General features: G+C 37.7%; 1 protein-coding gene across 1 annotated transcript in view; it reads right to left on the reverse strand.

Annotated features, from left to right (window-relative positions):
- The window catches only part of CFAP91 (cilia and flagella associated protein 91), a 58,105-nt gene extending 40,904 nt beyond the window's left edge, over positions 1-17,201 (reverse strand). The window contains exons 1-6 of the mRNA XM_019729664.2: positions 16,986-17,201; positions 11,660-11,736; positions 10,487-10,644; positions 9,622-9,705; positions 8,463-8,519; positions 1,945-2,126 (exon numbers count right to left, since the gene is read on the reverse strand). Coding sequence (XP_019585223.2) covers positions 1,945-2,126; positions 8,463-8,519; positions 9,622-9,705; positions 10,487-10,644; positions 11,660-11,736; positions 16,986-17,109 — 682 coding nt within the window. The 5' untranslated portion in view covers positions 17,110-17,201. The remainder of the gene's footprint in view (positions 1-1,944; positions 2,127-8,462; positions 8,520-9,621; positions 9,706-10,486; positions 10,645-11,659; positions 11,737-16,985) is intronic.
- Between the last annotated feature and the right edge of the window lie 3,631 nt (positions 17,202-20,832).

The raw sequence follows: 20,832 nt of genomic DNA on the forward strand, positions 1-20,832 counted from the left end.
GACCTCCTTTGTCCGACTGAATTACAGTGGCGTCTTTCTCATAAGTCAAATGACTATAAATGTAGAGTGAGGAATCTGCCAGGTCAAAGGAGCCCAGAACCATTATTATTTCCTTGCAATGCTACAGTCAAGTATTTCTACATTCAATTCCTTAATGCATTGCCAGATCTACAGCAGGTCTGGCCATGGCCTACCACACACAAATTCTTTTATGTGACGCACTTTAATCATCTTGTTCAAATTGCTTAAACTTTACAGACTTTTGACAGCTTCATCTGAAAACGACCATTAAAATCCATATGAATAGGGATTTGTCCATTTCTCCTTGTGATTCAGTCAATTTTTGTTTTATATATTTGAGTCTATGTAGGGTACGTACAAGTTCATGACAAATACATCTTCTAGTAGATGACTCCTTTTATAACTATTTCATGTCCTTCATTTTCCCTTTTAGTGTTTTTCTGATTAACTTTGGTCTAATATTAATACTATGACATCAACTTTCCGTGGGTGAGCTATCAGTACATTTTTCCACCTATTTATTTTCAAAGTTTCAGTGCTATTTTATAAATAGCAAGCTGTTTTTGCTGGGTTTTTATTAATCCAACCCAAGAATGTTTTTTAATAGGCAAGTTTAAGTCACAATTTCTAAAGGTCCCTCTTATTAATTTTTATTGTTTCACATAATATAGGTTTAGGCCAGATTTTATTACATTATAAAAGTGACTTTCTAAGAGCTGAGAGATATCAGCATTTCAGAGATAAAATCAAAGATATCCAAATCATCCGATAAGCTATGCAAGAGAGCTTTGATAAATTCCAAGTTAATCTGGCAGAGTAAGATAATATTATACATATGTTGAAAAATGCATTCTGTAATACACTCAAAAAAGGTTTATGTATAAAGAAGGAGTATGGATTGCTTAATGAAAAGGAATTGATTCAGTGGGAGAAACGGTGAGAGTAGGAAAGTGAGTAGTCAGCAAAGCAACCACAAAATTAAACCGACTGACCAATTTCACTTAACATAATACTCTCAAGATCCACCCAGGTTGTCACAAATGGCAATATTCCCTCTTTTTTATGGCTAAGTAGTATTCCAGTGTGTGTGTGTGTGTGTGTGTGTGTGTGTGTGTGTGTGTGACATCTTTTTTATACAATCATCCATCAATGGACACTTTGGTTGTTTCCATGTCTTGGCTATAGTAAATAATGTTGCAATGAACATAGGAGTACATATATCTTTATGAATAAGTGTTTTCATATATATATGTAAAAGCAAGAAGACGAATTGCTGGATTATATAGCATTTCTATTCTTAATTTTTTTTTAGGAACCTCCATACTGTTTTCCATAGTGGCTTTACTATTCCCACTAACAGTGTATGAGGGTTCCTTTTTCATATGTGGAATATAAAACAAAAAGTAACAAACAAACTAATGAAACAAACAAAAACAAACTCATATATACAGACAACAGAAAGGTGGTTACCAGAGAAAAAAAGGGGTAGGAGGAGGGAGAAGTGGGTAAAGAAGATCAAATATATGGCAACGGAAGGAAACTAGACTTTTATAATTAGACACAGATGTCGGATTATAATCTTGTATACCTGAAAATTATATAATGTATTAACCAATGTTACCCCCATACATTTAATTAAAAATAAGGAATATGGATTGGGAAAACAGCTCAGCCAAAATATAACTTCAGCTTCAGGGGTCACACGCAATAAGCCTCCTTACAATGAAAAGGGTGCAGCTCTCTTTGAACAAAAGTAGCAGAAAAAGTATGAGTCTATGAAGTAGCTCTACTGAGCAAGATACTTTAAACAGCAAAATTTTAAACCATAGTTGTCTCTATGTGCTCTCGATTTCCTGGAACTCAATAGCCAGCATGGTTATCAGGATTGTCATCTGCAAATATTCAAGAGAATTACCAACTCACCCCAAGTCAGAGTAGCCAGGGTCAAGAGTTCAGGGATTGAATCCTGACACACTACATATTCTGGAGAATACGGATCTGTTTGAACTTCGGCATCACGATAATCAGTCTGGGTGCCCACGGTGTACTTCGAAAAGATGGGTGGGTACTTAGCAGAAGAAGGAGGAAATGTGTATGGCTCCATCCTAAAAGGGAAAATTATTTCAAAAATAAAAACCTCATACAATCACTTATACCATATAATCAAATAAAATTAAATTATTGAACTTCACTAAATCCTTTCTCCCCTTAAACATTGACAGGCACAATGTTATGAATCTAGTGTAACCAGGATTACGCCCCGTAATCTTGAGAGAATCACCTTGTTATTCTCACCTCTGCCAAGAAACGGAAGGGGTATAAAAACCTAGGTCTATACACAAAAGTGCCTATATATCTGCACATCCTTGGGCAGGGCTGTAGTACAGACTATAAAAAAGGTAGATTCTAGGATGTCCTGAGTTACTTCTGAGTCTATTCAGAATTGCTACTTCTCTGTTTTCTTTCTTCTTTGCTTTTAGTTACACAGCCAATTTTAGCTGTTTCCCTTCAGAGATACAAATATAGGAGCAGGAAAAAGAGAAGAAAACTTCATTCCTTGCACAAAAATTAATTCCAGATAATTTAAAGCATTTAATGTAAAAACAAGACTATAAAAGTACTAATAGGAAGCATAAGTAAATAAATCATCTTTGAGTGAAAAGTCTTTTTAAGCATGGCTCAAAAGCCAGAAACTATAAAAGGAAATGATCGATAGAATTAAGTTTCAGTTGAAACTTCTATACCTCAAATTACATAAACAAATTTAAAATGTGAATGGTACACTTGGAAATAGATTTTACAATATACATGATAAAAATTAAACAGCCTCTCTCTATAAAAAAGCCCTTGGTAACCAACAAGACAGTTAAATACCCACAGAAAACCAGGTAAAGGACAATTCACAAAATAGAAAGTAAAACTTCTAAAAAAAACATATGAAAAGATAATGACATAACTAGCAAGCAAAGAAAAGTAAATTAAAACAGCAAGATGCTATTTTATTATATCACATAAGCAAAGATTTAAAAGATTGAAAGTACCTAGCGTTGATGAAGTTTTAAAGAAACAGGCATTCTCATAAACTGTTCATGGAAATACGAACAGGTACAACCCAACTAACAGGGAAATGAGAAATATATATCAAACCCTTAAAATACCTTTTTGCCCCAGCAATTGTACTCCTAGGAATTTATTCTAGGAAATAATTGGACAAGTGTACAAAGACATATGAAAATATGTTCATAAAGTCTCATAAGAGTAAAAATTGCGAATGTAAATGATCAGCATCAATAGAACTGGTTAAAATAACAATTGTTAAACAGTAACAAAGTAATCTATATTTATGAACATACAAAAATGTCCATGATTCCATGCAAAGTAGAAAAAAAGGGACACTCTATACAGCAGTATGCATAGAAGTACATTTTTATGTTTTTAAAAACTGTTTTTGTGCATAAAAAAATGCCTAGATGGTATACAATAAAATAATCACAGCAATTATTTCTGGATAGTAGGATAACAGAGAGAATGTTTTTTTCATATTTATAATTTTCTGAATTTTACTTTTTTTTTTAACCTGAACATGTACTACTTTTAAAATAAGAGGTATACTTCCATTTAAAAGAAAATATTTTTTCTAGTTGGTAGAAGAACTGGTTAAATTACATGAACAATAAACAACTAAATATAATGGCAAAAAAAGAGATTTCCATTTTGAAAACTAGTCAAAGATAATGGGAGATGCTGATATATGAGCACAGCAATCATAGTTTAGCTCTAAGAAAAATGCACCCCAAGCCAGCTAGAAAGAAACACCTATTTGGAGGTTCTACCTGTGCTGGAACAGTACGTTAAATTCTTTTTAATGCTGAATTCTAATGGATATTGAAATAATTTTTCAGCAGTTGCTATGAATTTCTAACATATGTAGACAACATCGTATTTATAGTTTCTTGTGTTTTCAGCAGAAATTATTCTATTACAAAAGTTCTACTTAAGGAAATAACTTCAAATCAGCTTTATATCATTCCAGACCATATGAATATTATTACAACACCATTAGCTCAAGTCAAGAGAATAAATTCTTGTTTTCCAAATTAAATAATTACACATTTGAACCATCATATCAAATGTGCTTAGATTACAATAAAGTCTAATGACTCCTTCTGACTAAGCTTTCTAATGACTTAGAATCCTTCCAGGTCAGTCCGAATAGAGGATGTGAAGGAGAAATGCTAATTTCACAGAAGTCCTATGGTAACTTAATACAGTTTCTTTCCTATCTAATTGGATATTTTTCCCCCAACCTATGCTTTTTTCTCCGTTCCAGTTGGATGAGGGAAGAGTAAAATGTGAAGAAGAAAGGGCAGTGAATGATTTCTTTCCCACCTCTCCCCAACCTCAATCAGGACCCAAAACCTTCTGACCCCACATCTGATCCCTCTTGGGCGTGAGCCCTGCTTCGTCCTGGATCCTGTCCGGAGGCTCATTCACTCTGGCTCTGGTGTCCTTACAGGTGCCACGGCTTCTCCATTCCCTCAACACAGGCCCTTCCTCCTCCACTACCACCCCAGGCACCAGGACCATGCACTATAAGCTACAACCATAGTCTTCTAAATTTCCCCTTCCAACTCCAACAAAACTACACACAAAGAGGGGCTGGCTACACAAAGCTAACAAATACTGTTCTGTTAGTATGCACACCACTGAACGTTTGTATTTTTTTAAAGACAATTTAAATTTTTACTTCTCTCTCTTCTTGCTTGCATGATTTCTGAAAAGATGTAATTCTTACCTTTGTTTCTTTATAGATAAGGTATTCTTGTTCTCTGGCTTCTGTTGGAAATTTATCTTTGATTTTCATTAGTTTGAATATAGTATGCCTTGGCATAGTTTTCTTTTTTGGCATTTATCCTGCTTTGTGTTCTCTGAGCTTACTGACTCTGTAGTTTGGTGTCTGACATTAATTTGGGGAAATTCTCAGTCATTATTGTTTCAAATATTTCTTCTGTTCCTTTCTCTCTTTCCTTTCCTGGTATTCCCATTACACATGTTACACCTTTGTAGTTGTTCACAGTTCTTGGATATTCTGTACATTTTTTTTCAGTCTTTGCTATCTTTGTTCCCTTTGCTTTTCAGTTTTAGAGGTTTCTATGAATATACCCTCTATCTCAGAGATTTTTTTTCCTCAGCCATGTCCAGTCTATAATGAGCCCATCAAAGGCATTCTTCATTTCTGTTACAGTGTTTTTTATCTCTAGCTTCTTTTTTTCAGTTCTTTCTTAGGATTTTCATCTCTCTGTTTATATTGCCTATCTGATCTTGCATGCTGTATACCTTATCCATCTGAGGAGCCCTTAGCATGTTAATCATAGTTGTTTCAAATCCCTGGTTTGATCATTCTAACATCCCTGCCATGTGTGGTTCGTATGCTTATGCTAATTCTTCAAATTATGTTTTTTGCTTTTCAGTATGCCTTGTAATTACTTGACAGCTAGACACGATGTGTTAGGCAAGAAGAACTACTGTAAATAGGCCTTTAGTAATATGGTAGTAAGGTGTAGGGGGAGGGGAAGCATTATATTGTCCTATAATTGGGTCTCAGTCTTTTAGTGAGCCTGTGCCTCTGGACTGTGAACTTCATAATTGTTTCTCAGTTTTTTTTCTTCCCCATTAGGTAAGGCAGATGGCTAGAGGGAGCTGGAGTTGGTTATTTCCCTTCCTCCAGGTCAGTTAGGCTCTGGTAATACCACAGGAGGTTAGGCTCAGGTTAACTAATTTTTACTGAGGGCTAACCTTGTTAAGAAGAACAGAATACTCTGGCATATTTCAAAATGGTTTCTTTTCCTTTTCCCCTGCCAGAAGCATGAGAGGATTTTTCTCTAATATTCATTATAAGAATGTGGTTGAACTCCTGGAAGTAAATCTCACAAGGTTGTGGGAACTCCCTATGACTGGGTCTCCCTCGAGTTTTTGATTCTCAGAATTTTCCACACTGAGCCTCCAGCAATTTGTCAATTATAGTTCAGGTTTTCCTACCTGGGACTGGTTCCCAGGGCAGTTTCCATTCATGAATCTCTGTTCTGAGAAGCTATTACTCCCCGTATTTGCCGGTCTGTCTCTCTGACCTTGGAGCAGCTGTTTGCCCTTCATCCTACTCTCTCTTATGGATCCAAGAAAAATTACTAATTTTTCCATTTTTTCAGCTTTTTTACTTGTTGTTAGGACAGAGTGGCAACTTCTAAGCTCCTTACATGTGGAACTGGAAACCACCATTGAACTTTTAAAAAAATATTAGCTTTTTATCCTCTTCTCCCAGAGGATCCAAAGAATCCAAAGTTATGACTCCATGAAAAGGGTGTGGCTAGAGAAGTGGTCCCCAGCGGGCCCCCAGACAAGCGCATCCCTGCTAACATAAGGTGAAATTATCCTCACTTCTCAGACACTCAACCCTGCCAGAATTCCAGAGTTAACTTCACTCAGGGATACTGATTCATTCTTTAGACATGTCTAAGAAAGATAGAGACTATCCAGAGTGGCAACTGGTTTAACTCTCAGAGGGAATCTATATCCCTTATGTCACAGTTATTTATGAAGGAGAGGGAGGGTCCAAAGTTCATCACTGTAGACCTCAGAACTCCCCACAATTAACTGAACAACTTTTAGACCTGATGTAATTAAGACCTCCAAAGCAGGTGATTCAGTGAGCCTGCTTTTAAAGAATTACCCAAGGTATCTATAGGGATCCACTTATCTCATAGCTCCCACTTTGCTCATACAAAGCATTTTATGGGAAACAAGTCTGCAGCTATTCCCAGGTAAACTGACACCACACGAAGATGCTCTGTCTAGGGGGAGAGCAGGCAATCTATTCTCCATCTATGGAAGCGCCAAAGGTGTCCATATAGTTTTAAAAATCCAAGGAGAATTGGGATCATAATTGGCAGTTATCTTGAGGATCACAGACATCTTATAACATATACCCTATTCATAAGATGATATATCATTAGGAGTAACCATATCCCTTAAATGCTTGTTTGAAAGCCAAGCCCTATTTATGCCCCCAATCAGGGAGCACCGAAATACACCAAGCAACTACTAACAGAACTAAAGGGAGAAATTGACCAAAACACAATTATACTAGGGGACTTAAATACATCATTGACAGCTATGGATAGATCATCCAAACAGAAAATAAATAACGAAATAGTAGCCTTAAATGACACATTAGATGAAATGGACATAATTGACATTTATAGAGCACTTCATCCTAAAACATCAGACTATACATTCTTTTCTAGTGTACACGGAACATTCTCAAGGATAGACCATATATTGGGACATAAAATCAGTCTCAACAAATTTAAGAAGATTGAAATCATACCATGCATATTCTCTGATCACAAGGCTTTGAAATTGGATATCAACTATTAGAAGAGGAAGAGACACCATGTACACACATACAGAGAAGACCATGTGAGGACACAGCAGAAGGCAGCCATCTACAAGCCAAAGACAGAGGCCTCAGAAGAAACCAACCCTCTGGCACCTTGACCCTGGACTTCCAGCTTCCAGAACTGTGAGAAAATAAATTTCTGTTCTTTAAAAAAAAAAAAAAAAAAAAAAGAAAGCCAAGCCCTGTCTAAATTTCTATTGAGAAATTTGAGATCTTAGAAAAGGTTTCTTTTCTTGATCGTTTCATGAATAACTATGTTTGGTTTTTTCTCTTACAGAAATATTAAGTTTTGACACAGGAAAGAGTACAGCAAAACTTAGATTTTTAATGGGACATTCTACCTAACCTTCTGCATTATCCTAAAACAAAAGACTGGGGAACTGCAGATTAATCCCAGATTCAGCCCTTGTCCGTTGCTGCCTTCTCACCCTGGTTTACTTCCTTGTGGGACAGAAACCATGTTTTATTTATCTTTGTATACCACATTGACTTGTACATAGGTTAGGTAATTGATTATTAAATTATAAAATTCTACTATTCAAAAAATATTTCATGACTGATTAGTTTTCTTGATAAAATGTTTAAAAAAACGTGTTATGTTAAATGTGAAAAAACTAAGTGTGTGTTTCAGGGAAGCAAAAGAGAACATTAAAGGATTTTTCACCTTTTATTTTTATCATAACTCATAATAAGAAATACATTGAACATCATAACCATTATATATATGTATATATCTATCCAAAACAAATATAAATACAAAACAACTTATCTTCAATATGTCTGATGCTTTTGGTTATTTTCAATTCTATTTCATTTTTCAAAATGCTGCTCGTGACCCACTAGCAGATTTCATGACATTCTAATGGTTTGTGATTCAAAGTTTGAAAAATGTTGATTTAGAAAGCTATCTTCTGGAAACAAATATGGAAACAAACAATAAAAAAATGAACTAGAAAAAAACAGTTTTAAAATAATGGTTACTTACTTGGTTGTTGCAAAAACAACATTGAGTGGCACCTGTTGGTAGAATGGAAGGAAAGGCCTGGGGGAGAAAGGAAAACACAAACATGTAGGACTTTTGAATTATGTGCACTCTGAGCTTTCTTCCAATTTTAATACTTATCCCTTAAAATCAGTGAATTTGAATATCCTGTATATCAGTAACCCTTAAACTTTTGACACATACAAAATCATTGAGAAACAGGAACATTCTTGTTTAAAATGCAAATTCCCAAGTCTAGCCCATGAGAATCAGTGGCTATAAGAGCCAGTGAAATCTGCACTTTTAATAAACATTCCAGTGTTTTCTCTACAGATGGTAAACAAGATACACTTGGAGAAGCAGTGCCTTATAGTCGGTTGGGCTTCAGCTGGTCATTAGCTAGCTCCCAGCAACTTCTCAAGTTCCCTAAGGCATTCTGAAATTCCCAATGATTTAGTTTTTAAAAAATTCCTCCAAAACGTCTAGGAGTTGAGTTTACTATGTAAAGAATTTAACATTTCTCTGAAAAAGTCAGCATCATAAAATTTCCGTAAGGAGTTTGTTCATAAATAATAACGTGGATTACAAATTTACTTTCTCAAGGAAGCTTGTATAGATCAAGACTTTTTTCTAACTCAGATAAGACCTACAGGGAAATCCTCATCTTATTTTAATTTGATCTGAGAATATGATAATCTCGTGAGTATTAATCACAAAATGAAACAAAGTGAATGTTTTGACCGCGTTGGTTTTGACAACATTCACAGAAAGAGCAATGTCATCTATTTGCTCACATTTAACAATTTTCCCTGCATTATGACTCTCATGGTGTCTCAACTATATCACTTCATACGATGCCTTCATTTTGTTCTCAAATATATATTCTTATTTGCAATTTAGTACCTCTGAAGTCAGGCAGTTGGAATTCCAGCTCTGCTACTTGCTAACTTACATGAGCTTGAACAATTTATTGCTCCTGTCTTGGTTTCAGCTTCCTTACTGCTAAATGAGGATAATATATCTCATACTACATTCTGTTGTGAAAATTAATAATATGTTGCCTGGCACAATGCACGCACTTAAAAATGCTAGCTGTTATCATTAGCATAAAGAGGTTCTCTAATAATATCAGGGTTCATATTCATTAGTAATTACTTTTTACCTTTCAAAATACTTATAGCGATTCTTTCCAGTAACATCAGGATCTTCATAAACTTCTTTAGGAATCTTAAAAGAAGCATCAGTTCTAAAACGAAGCAGGAAAACATTCAAGTCTAACATATAATTGCCAAATATAATTTCTATTTAATATTTCCATCTCTATAAATTAGGAGATACAAGGGTATCTCGGATTGAGAGCAAAATCTTCTATAACACGTATCTGACTGATCTATATCTCAGACGAGATACAATTACTTTCCCTGAGCCAGGAAACCAGAAGCTAACAAGAAGTGAAGAAAAAAGCCAATTTATGAAATTCTACATTAAAAAAAGAAATGCCCACTTTTAATTAATAGCACATGAGAATAACAAAGTTTTAAAAGGCAACTTTTTATGTCTAGGCTGAAGGGTAGAATTTTTGTTTAATTTACTAGGTATAACTTGTAAATATAATTAAAAGAATAAGGAATTCAAGAGACTTGTCTCTGAAGGTGCTTTGGCTACAAGTCTCCAAAAAACACATTTAGATACTAGCAGAAAAGTACACTTGCAATTTCTAAGAGGGACCAAAGGAATAACAAATTCAGTCACCTCAATCTTTGGTGGCAAGATGTCATTTAATATATGTATATATTAAATCACGCCAACCTTCTGAGAACATCTACTAACCAATAAACCTATAACCATTGCTCCTGAATCAGGCTTGTTTCGGTCAAAGGGGTTAAGGGAGAGAATTTGGGGTCAATGGCCTAGGTATAACATTACAATTGTACATTTTAAAATAATGCAGAATAAATAAGTATTTTAATAAGAAAAATGCATTCATGAAGAACATAAAGCAGCAGTTGAAGCTACTTGACACTTACGCGACAAGTTGCCGGAGGACTTCTCTATGTTTCTCCCCATGTCCTTTCCATTCCCGGCTGATGAACGATGGCACGGGATCTGCCTTGCTCCAATATAGAGAATATCGTGGATGATGGATCAGATTACTGAACATGGTTCTAAATCTGGGAACTTTTTTCTAATGTTAGGACGGAGAGGCAAGGAGAAAAAGGACAAAATTATACCATCAGATTTTCTAAAATATTTTACTTATATGGTAAACATTTTTTTTTAATTGGGGAAGGGGAACAGGACTTTATTGGGGAACAGTGTGTACTTCCAGGCTTTTTTTTTTTTCCAAGTCAAGTTTTTGTCCTTTCAATCTTAGTTATGGAGGGTGCCGTTCAGCTTCAAGTTGTTGTCCTTTCAGTCTTAGCTGTGGAGGGCACAGCTTAGCTCCAGGTCCAGTTGCCATTTTCTAGTTGCAGGGGGCACAGCCCACCATCCCTTGCGGGAGTTGAGGAATCGAACTGGCAGGTTGCCAACCTTGTGGTTGAGAGCCGGGGGCTCCAACCAACTGAGCCATCTGGGAGCTCAGTGGTAGATCAGCTCAAGGTGCCGTGTTCAATCTTAGTTGCAGGGGGCGCTGCCCACCATCCCTTGGGGGACTCGAGGAATTGAACTGGCAACCTTGTGGTTGAGAGCCCAATTGAACCGGCAGCCTTCCGCGTTAGGAGCACGGAGCTCTAACCGCCTGAGCCACAGGGCCGGCCCCCTGTAAACATTTTTAAAAGGTACAAAAGAGTGTATATGGTACAGAAAGGAGGGTTATTGGTATACGCATAGAATATCTCCAGAAGGATACCCCAAAAACTGATGACAACAGATGATTTTATGAAGGGGGCAGGGGGTTAGAATTTACTTCATACTGTATACGCTTTTGTACTTCTTGAATTGTTTTAATACAGACATATATTACTTTTCCCATTGAAATAAATTAGGCTAAAATGAGTCCTTTATTCAATACCAATTAATTAATCCTCAGTTTGGCCACAAGTATCAAGATACCTTATCTCCTAGTAATCATGGCAAAGTAATTTCTGCAGAATATAAAATCCAGTGGAGATTGTTGATAAGTCAATCTCACAAGTGCAGTTAGCCAAACTAGATGGTTCCGATTCATTAGGCTGCCTTAGTGGAGGAATTAGACCTACCAGTCTGCTGCGACTCAGGATGGCTTGCATATTTGCCTGTGCCTGGTCTTTCTCACTTGACACAATAAATAATGGATCTGCAAAATAAACAATAAGGTATTATGAAGAATAGAACATATCTACTCATAGGCTGAGAATAATGACAAAGCAAGGTAATTTGTTAATTGGGAAACAAATTTAAAAATGTAGATATTGGCTAACTCTGCAACAGCTCGTAGCCTTGTTACTCTACCACCAGTGAGAGTCTCTTAGATGCATTTCTTTTCTATGTATCCCAAAGTCGGTTTACAGAACTGGAATGCAAAAAGGGCCTAACATAGTCTCAAATACCACAGCCTAAACATGCTTTCTTCTATTTTATGAACAAGTCACCTTCTGGGTCTGGGTCTGGGTCTGGGTCACCCAGAAAATAGTCCAAGAGGAAAGCACTATGCCCATTTGCAAGTAAAAAAACAATAAATTTGGACACTACCTCCCATATTCAGTACACAGAGAAGATACAAACTCTTAACAGCATGTCATCTCCGAACTGGTAGACATGGTAAGAAAATATTATTCTCTAATAAGAGATAAAATAAAATCAGCTATCTTCAGAATTCACCCCTTAAGTTTATAAGCATGTTAATGATGGGACAAAGTTATTTCTCCAAAGAAACAAAAGACTGTCCTGCTGTAATAATTATCTGCTTATTAGGTATATCTTTAAAGTGAAGACGCATATTCATGATTTTCTACCGTCCCTTAAAACCAGATAATTTAACATTAAATTCATAAGCAACCTTCAGATATAAACTTGATTTCCCAAGTAGACATCTATTAAGAAACAAATACCCTGACCAACTAGTCTAGATGACTTGGTAACATATATTTCTCCACAGAAATGAATAAATTAGTATTGTGAATTAGAAATAACTCTCTTTTGAATTTCGATAATGTGAATCAATTCTTAGGGCTTAATAACTCCTTGGTTACCCAACAGAAAAGATTTATTGGATGCAGAAAATTTGATATTCCCACCAAGGCTGAAAAGCCACAAGAGGCTCAGGTTCTCTTTACTCTTTCATTCAAGAAATATTTATTGACTGGCTACTGTGTTCTAGGTGCTTGGAACACATCAATGACAAGGTAAAGATCCCTGACTTCATGGGAGAAAGGCAATAAACAACAACACAAGAAATTAGCAAATTATATAACAGAGTTAGAGGGTAACAAGTGCTACTGAAAAAAAAGGAGAGCAGTGTGAGGGAGACTGAGTTGCATTTTTGCATAGGGTGGTGAGAGCGGGCCTCATTCAGAAGGTGATATTCAAGGAGACTTGAAAGTGAGGTTAGAGTTGTTATCTGGAGGAAGAGCATTCTAGAGGAAAAAACTAGAACAAAAGCCCTAGGATGGTGGCATGCCTGATATGTTTGAAGAACAGCAAACAGACCAATAGGATTAAAACAGTGAGAGAGAGGAAAAACTAATGGATAAAAAGGTCAGAGAAGTTACAAGGGGCCTAGATCATAGGGCTTTGTAGGCCACTAAAACGACTTTGGCATTTAATCTGAGTAACAAGGGGAACCATTGCAAGATTTGGATGCAAGGACTGACAAAATCTGACATATGTTTAAATATTCATTGTGGCTGCCCAGTTAAGAACAGACTGTAGAGAAGCAATGGAATAGGTAGGGAGAAAACTATTAGGAAGCTCATGCAACAATCTAGAAGAGACGATGGTGGTTTGCACCACGGCGGGAGCAAGAGAAGTGATGAAAGTGGCAGGATTCTAGACATATTTTTAAGTTAGAGCAGAAGGGACTTGTTAACGGGTTGGAATGGTGTGAGAAAGACAGAGGAGGCAATGATGGCTTCAAGATATTTGGACTCAGCAACTAAAGGATGGTGCTGGCTTCCATTGATATAGGAAAGCCTGTGGAGGAGCAGGTTTGTGGGGAGAACATCAGGAAAGCATGTCTAGTATATGTCCAAGTGGAGATAGAAAGTCAGCAATTCGATATACAAGTCTAGAGTTTGGGAGGTAAGTCCAAACTGGTGAAATAAATTAGGGTATCATCGATCTTTAGATATATTCTTTAGCTGCATCACCCAAATCCATATCTACCATTCAGGTTGGGAAGTGATGGAAAGTGGGCTGATTAGCAGTGAAGAGTCCAGATTTTAGGGCCTCAAATGACAGGCTAGTGAATTTGAAGGCAGAATGAATGCACCTGTTTGAAGAGAAAGACGAATATAGCTTCAACATCTCTGATATACTGGGAATAGTAAGCAATAAAGGGAAATTTCTATTCATACTCTTGTTTTAAGTATTTTAAAAGATATGGGCCTATGTTTGCAATTGTGTTATGCATCTGACATTAGTTTAGTGTGCATTTTCCCGGAGTCTGAATAATAAATAATAAACCATTTTACTCTTATTCCCATAAGGCGTGTGAAGACATGCTATTTATAGAAACATTCTTGCCCTTTATAGATGATAATGACACAACACTGTATGATTTGTGACTACACATTCTGCAACAGATCCTACAACTGTGATCATAATCAGTGCTGAAAAGGCAGCAGAAAGGTCTGTGAGATGCCCAAGTAAAGCAGTCACCAGGTATCGCCTGCTTACTTTTAGACAGGTAGTAAGTGCTTTATATGCAATATTCCATTTCATCCTCACAAAAACACAATTAGGTAGATACTAGGCATCCATTTTATAGGTGAGAAAACTGAGGCTTCAAGAAGTTAGCAACTCACTGATTGGCAGGATTTGAACGCCAATCCTTCTGTCCCCCAGACCTAATGAATTTTTTTAATGTTTAAATTAAAAGATTAAAAGCCCATTAATTTTATGGGGGAAATTTTCCCATGGAAATCGTGAGAGAGCCCCTCAGCCAATCTACGGGTATTGTAGAAACAGTTCTAACAAGCCCAGGAAGTTGTCACAACCAAGTAATGGTGAGAGAAAGTGTTTCAAACCCCAAGACATAATGATTACTTTTAGGGAAAAGTATAATAAATTGCAGATTTTAGTGGGAAAGAAAGAAGAAAGGAACTCATGATAAACCCAAAAAGTATTTTAAAATATTTTTAGAAGCTAGGAAAAATATATCATATTTTTAAAAGACTTGAATTATCAGGGCAGTAGTGTAGCTACTAATCCATCAACAAATATTCAGATTCAGGGAAGTGACAAAGCATGGTGAGCACTTCAAGAGAGATATTTGATATACAGCATTCACAAAAAAGTGGAGTGAAATGCAAAATGGTACATAAATGAGGTAAGATTGATAAAAGAATGATGTTAACTGTAAAGTACTATGTAAATGTAAGGTATCTGCATCTATCTTAATTGCTACGGTGATCAGAAGAGTAAAACATTTAGTGAAGATATCCAAGCAAAGCTTCCTAGAGGAGCAAAGCTTTGCATGGATAATTAACTACACTGAAAGGCCATTGGGTTTGAGGGGTGGGGGGTCAGGGGAAGGGTGACAGAGCTTGGAAAGGTGTTCGTATTTGTACCAGTGACTCCTACATCCACCCCATCACAGTTCTTTCTGCCACGATGGAAATATGACCCAAACCAGTCAACTCATAGGCTGGTCAACAATCTATCCTATTTATCTCTTCAATTTTCAGCTAAGACACATAAGAACTCTCTACAATTGGTGGTGAGCTTAAGGTTAAGAAGTCATGTAGAGTGCCACCCCAGTCCCTGTCATAGTAAAAGAAAGCATACACAAGGCTTTCTGTCAGATGGAAGAAGGACGCATATACACAGAAGGAAGCAGGATAAAATATAGGATGCCCAGTTAAATTTGAATTTCAGATAAACAACGAATAACTTTTTATATAAATATGTCCCAAATATTGCATGGGACTGAAAATTTGTATTAAAATAGTGTTCGTTATTTATCTCAAATTCACATTTAACTGGGCATCCTGTACTTTTGTGTGCTAAATCTGCCAACCCTAACAGGGTGAAAGACCGTAAGGTCCAAGAAATCAAGCAGGAGGGCACGGCACCTTAGTTCTGATCTTCCCTGTCCTGGCTATATTATGCTTCCTGTCCATGAACAGTTGTAAAACTGCCTGTTTTATTGGAAAAATCCAAACTTTCATTTGGCCTATTCCGAGTGGATTTCTGTTCTTTACAAGGGACATGGAAACATTTAGCAATCCCTCTGCAAAAACAAAAAATACTTTTAGGGATAAAAGAAACTTTTTAGGGATAAAAGGTACTTTTAGGGATAAAAGAAACACGGACCTTAAATTCTTTGCCTGTCTTTACTGAAGATGTCTGTCCTCATTCCCAAATTACCTTTGAACATACATGGTGATGTGTTTAGAGGAGTTTACTAGATTTATTTTATAAGATGAAACCAAAAATGAATAAAGAAACCCACTGGCCAGAATATAAACAATCATTACATAGCTCTTATACCAGGAAATGGGTACTCTATAGGATTCCTATCCAAAGGAAACCCTGGGAATCCCAGAGGAGATAGACATGATTAAAGGCAAGGCAAGGTTCAGGTGAAGAGCCTGGGACTACTGAGTCAAAATTGGGGGGGAATCATGCTTAACTGCTTAAGTTTTGTAAATTCAATAATTTAATAAACATTTAGGAAGCACCCAGCATACGTACCAGCACTGGAATAGGTGCTGAGAAGGCTACAAAAATGTATAGAACAAGACTTAAAAAACTCAAGAGACTTAAGGTCCAGTAGAAGAGGCAGAAGATAAATGGACAATCAGGGCATTAAAATAAACGGGCTTTATTGGCCCAAAAGGACCCAGTGGACCTAGTTTATAAGCAGTGCTTTCATGGATAAGAATAAGTTTAAAGAGAAAACGAAAAACAAAGGTGAGATAAACTCGCACTTCTTCACTGAGAATGCCAAATTTGGAGGTGCCAGAGAATGGGAGCGGGAAGGTTATTCTTGTTGGGCATTTTATACAGTTTGAACGTGGGGAGTGTTAAGTGACTCTCCAAATCTGAAAATCATTGCATACTTTTCTGGACACTAAAACTCCCGTAATAGGTTTCAGTAAAATCGCCTAGGGATGTGCAAATTATCAGAAGAAGAGAGTGGCAAAGAGTAAGGCGGCGCCGCGCAGTGCTCAGAGACGCAGAGCCGCTTCCGAGGCGCCCGGGACAGCGCCGCCACGCGGACGGCTCGGAGCTGCCCCCAACCAATGAAAGGACAACTGCGGGCCAGGGATCGGTCCTGAGGCTTGTCTTTGGTTCTCGTTTTCCTGGCCAGGTCCCACCGTCTCGAAGCCCATCTGTCCCAGGAGTAGACAACTCAGGAAGGAGGTCTGGAGCCGCCCTTACCGTACAGGAAATCATATGTTCGACTGGAGGAGACTTTGCCCCAGTCCCCCGGCCTCTCCCCGCACCGGGTTTGAGACACCTGCGGCTTGGCCTGGGGCTCCTCGATGGTCACTACGTGGCTCATGGTGCCTCCTCGTTCCTCCGGCCAGCGGGGTAACAACTAGGTAGGCCTAGCTGTGGCGTTCATCGTAGCTATGGTAACCCCCGCGGGAACTCTAGGGTGAGGGGCGGGGCGAGGATGAGGGGCGGGGTTGGCGTGTGGGAGAAGTAGGGTGAGGATTCGCCAGCGGTGGGGCGAGGCACCGGAGAGGAAGGATGGGGGAAAGGGATGCTAGTGGCAGGGAGCGGAGGGGAAGAAAGGACGGAAGCAGGGCAGCTTTGGGGAGAGGAGAGAACGGGTGGGGAAGAGGAAGAGTCAGCCTCACTTCCCACTACGTTCCCGAGACAGATCCTCGAGCTTTCATCCGCCCATCCAGGGTTAACGCCGCAGGGCCCGAGGCTGAGGAATAGGCTACTACTCAAATCTAGCGATTTGCCATTTACACGCTGTATCTTCCTTCGGAAATCCCTGCAAAATCTCAGAACGTTTTGGAATATGTGGGGGCTTTCATTTCGGACATCCCCTTTCCGCGGGGCTACTGCGAGGTGAGGTATCCAAGCTCCTGAACACTGGGCCTTGGCTCACTGAACTCGGGCTCCACCGGCATCAGCGAAGGTGGGCTCGGTAATTAGTCACTGTTGATCGGCAGGCTGCTACCGCTTACTGAGAGCCCTAGGCATCAAAGCAACTGAAGATTACTTGGTGTAGGCACTAGCTCTGCTTTTTAAAACTTTTATTATGGAAATTTTTAAACATAGGGAAAAATGAATCCACTTTCAGTAATGAACCCTTATGTACCCATCACCAAGAGTCAACAGTTATCAACATTTTGCCAATCTTTTTTTATATATCCCCTCCCCTCTTTTTGCTTGAATATTTTAAAACAAATCCCAGCTATTACTTTACCCTTGAATTAATCTGCATCTCAAACTGATACGGATTTTTTAAAAAAAAGTTTAACCACCAATGTCACATCTAACAAAATTAATAATTCCTTCATATCATCTAATACCCAGTACATATTCAGATTCCCCTGGTTGAGTCCAAGATGTCATTTAATAGTTGGTTTGTTTTGAATGAAAGATACAGAAAAAGTCACATTGCATTTTGGTATGCCTCAAGTTTTTTATCCTAGAAAAATGATTTTAATACTTTCAATAATTTTCTTTATACCTGGGGTTCTTCTATTTAAAAGAAATACTTTCATCAACAACTCCTTGGTTACCCTGAAATACAGGGATCTTAGAGGAAAGATTGGAAAAATACTGGATTCTTTCACTTTATTATCAGATTTCAGAGAAATAAGTTGGTGCCCTAGCAACCTCCAATGTTAAACGATAAGGGTTTGTTTAGTATCATTATGAATGTGTGCATTTTTACATATGTGATGTTTAATCCATTATGAGCATTTTTTATGATGCTCAAATTATCCCGTCAGGCTAGTGGCACACCATAGAGTTGGCCTCTTCATCCTTTTGATGTGACCCACAGACACACTACTTAAATTAGCCTCCCAACCTGCTGTTCCTCTTTCCACACGTACACCTGGTTTTATTTTCTCTATTCCTACATGTCTGGGGTTTTTTGCAAACCAGCCTTATACCTTGTCACCTCCAAGCATGTATTTGCTCAAGCTGATTCCTTTGCCTAAAATGGCTTTTCCTATTTATTCCCCCAACTACTTTAGGTATCCTTCAAGACTCAGCGCTAATTCTGCACCTTTATGCGGTTTCCCCAAATTCCCCCGAGTGAGGCTTCATTGTTTCTTCCAATGCTGTCTAGCACCAAAAGCATCGACCCCCTTGTATTAGTAACAGTTTTCAATTCTGCTCTCCACAACTGGGAGATCACTGAGGGCATAGGTCTTCATCCTTTTGTATGTCTGAAGTAACTGCTACATGAAAGAAAGCTTAATAAAATGATTCCTAAATGAATAAACCCATCTGTTTGTTAAACAAATTTACTGTCTACTATGAAATAGGTATTAAAGATTTTGAGATAATTTGTACAACTCATTGGATGATGGAGAAAACAGACACAAACAAAATACAGTGTTATAATGGTATAATATTTTTCTGTCTCTGGGTATAGCTACATTTCTCACTTTCTGTTCCTTCTCCCCAGAAAGCTCCTCACCCTGCCTCTCCCATTTTCTCACTGCTGACTCCTCATCATTTGAGGTCTCAGCTAAAATGTCTCCTCAGAAAGACTTTAGTTCATTCTATCAGACAAATTATCTGAAGTAGCCAATAGCCAGCCCCCTACATAAACACATCAGAAGACACTAACCAATAGAATATGTAAACCGTAATAGGATATATGTGACTATGTAATTATCTTTCATAGATGGAAGAAGGGGGGAAAAATAAAATGAGGAAAAAAAAAGATGTACAAAGGTGCACTACCACTAGTTTGGGGTAATATTGTTACCCAGCAAGAAATGACTAACATGCAATCTTTATGAAATTAGGTTCTTTTAGTTTACAGTATAGCAGAAACTTTGATATTGGGGAGGGGTACTAATAATAAAATGTCATTAAAATGAACATTACACTTTGCCATATTGGGAGACAGTTCGTGGGTCTCTCATGTATCCGTTTGTCTTAAATAAGCAAGCAAAAAAAAGGGAGGGGAGAACTATTTGCCTTTTTTCCTTTGTTTGTGTAGGAGACAGCTTGCTTGAACAATAGAAACAGTGTCTGCCTCCAAAACAAAGGGTAAATTTGTTTACAGCCTTAGAAGTCAAGGATAGTGTCTTCCTTTGAACAAAGGGCAGGCGCTCTAACTGCCCATTATTAAAGACTTGGGTTTCCTAAGCTCACTGTTCCTTTCTTGTGATGCAACCCAGTGTGTAAGCAGATGTCATCTAGCCTTCTTCACATCACTCTGTGGGAACTGGGGCTCAGGAAACTGGCACAAAAATGCTGATACTTTGCTGCTACTGCTTTGAGTAATAAATTATCCTTCATCTCTGATCCAGCAGTTTTCTGGCTTCTACCACCATTCATGGAACTGTCACAGGCCAATAGGGCAAAACTTCTCGAAAAACTATAGAGAATTATGTATAGCACGTACTTACCTGTGGATATTGGAAAGCATATTTTTGTAGACGCAGAAATGTAAATACTATGTAAAATTACCTCTGAACCTAGTAACCAGGCAAGTGAGAATTCAAGTCTTCTAATTCTTCTCTCTCAGCATATGGTGTTACTCCTTCTCTACCAACTTTCACTACCCACCCTTATTTGATAAAGTCTCCACACCTGGGATTAATTAGGCATGAAAAATAGCTCAGAACACCTTTATCACGGAGGAATTTTAGAAAGTATTTCCTTAGTTGTTGCTTGTTACAGTACCAGGGCTGTCATCCCATCCACAGACTGAGTACTTGGTGCCATTCATAGCTAATGTCCACCTTCAGTACCATACAATAACATATTGTACAAAGAAAAAGTCCATTATACTCACCATTTCATTTCTTGCTGCCTACTGTATTAGCAATTATAGCAATAACAAAGAGCCCCAATGGCTTAAAATAGTAGAATATTGCTGGTTAAAATCAGAATTAGGGAGTGAGAACTTAATAAAAAAAGGTACTAATCAAACTAAACTCAGGGTTGCCTCTGTAAAACAGATGGTTGAATCCAATCTTTTATTAGTCTCTACATGCCACCTACTCTCAATTTAATCTATAATTGCAGCTCTAAAAATTGTGTTTTGAGGGGGGAGTAGGTTATTGAAATTTTT

This window comes from Rhinolophus sinicus, linkage group LG01, assembly GCF_036562045.2.
Source record: "Rhinolophus sinicus isolate RSC01 linkage group LG01, ASM3656204v1, whole genome shotgun sequence".
NCBI classification, from domain to species: Eukaryota; Metazoa; Chordata; class Mammalia; order Chiroptera; family Rhinolophidae; genus Rhinolophus; species Rhinolophus sinicus.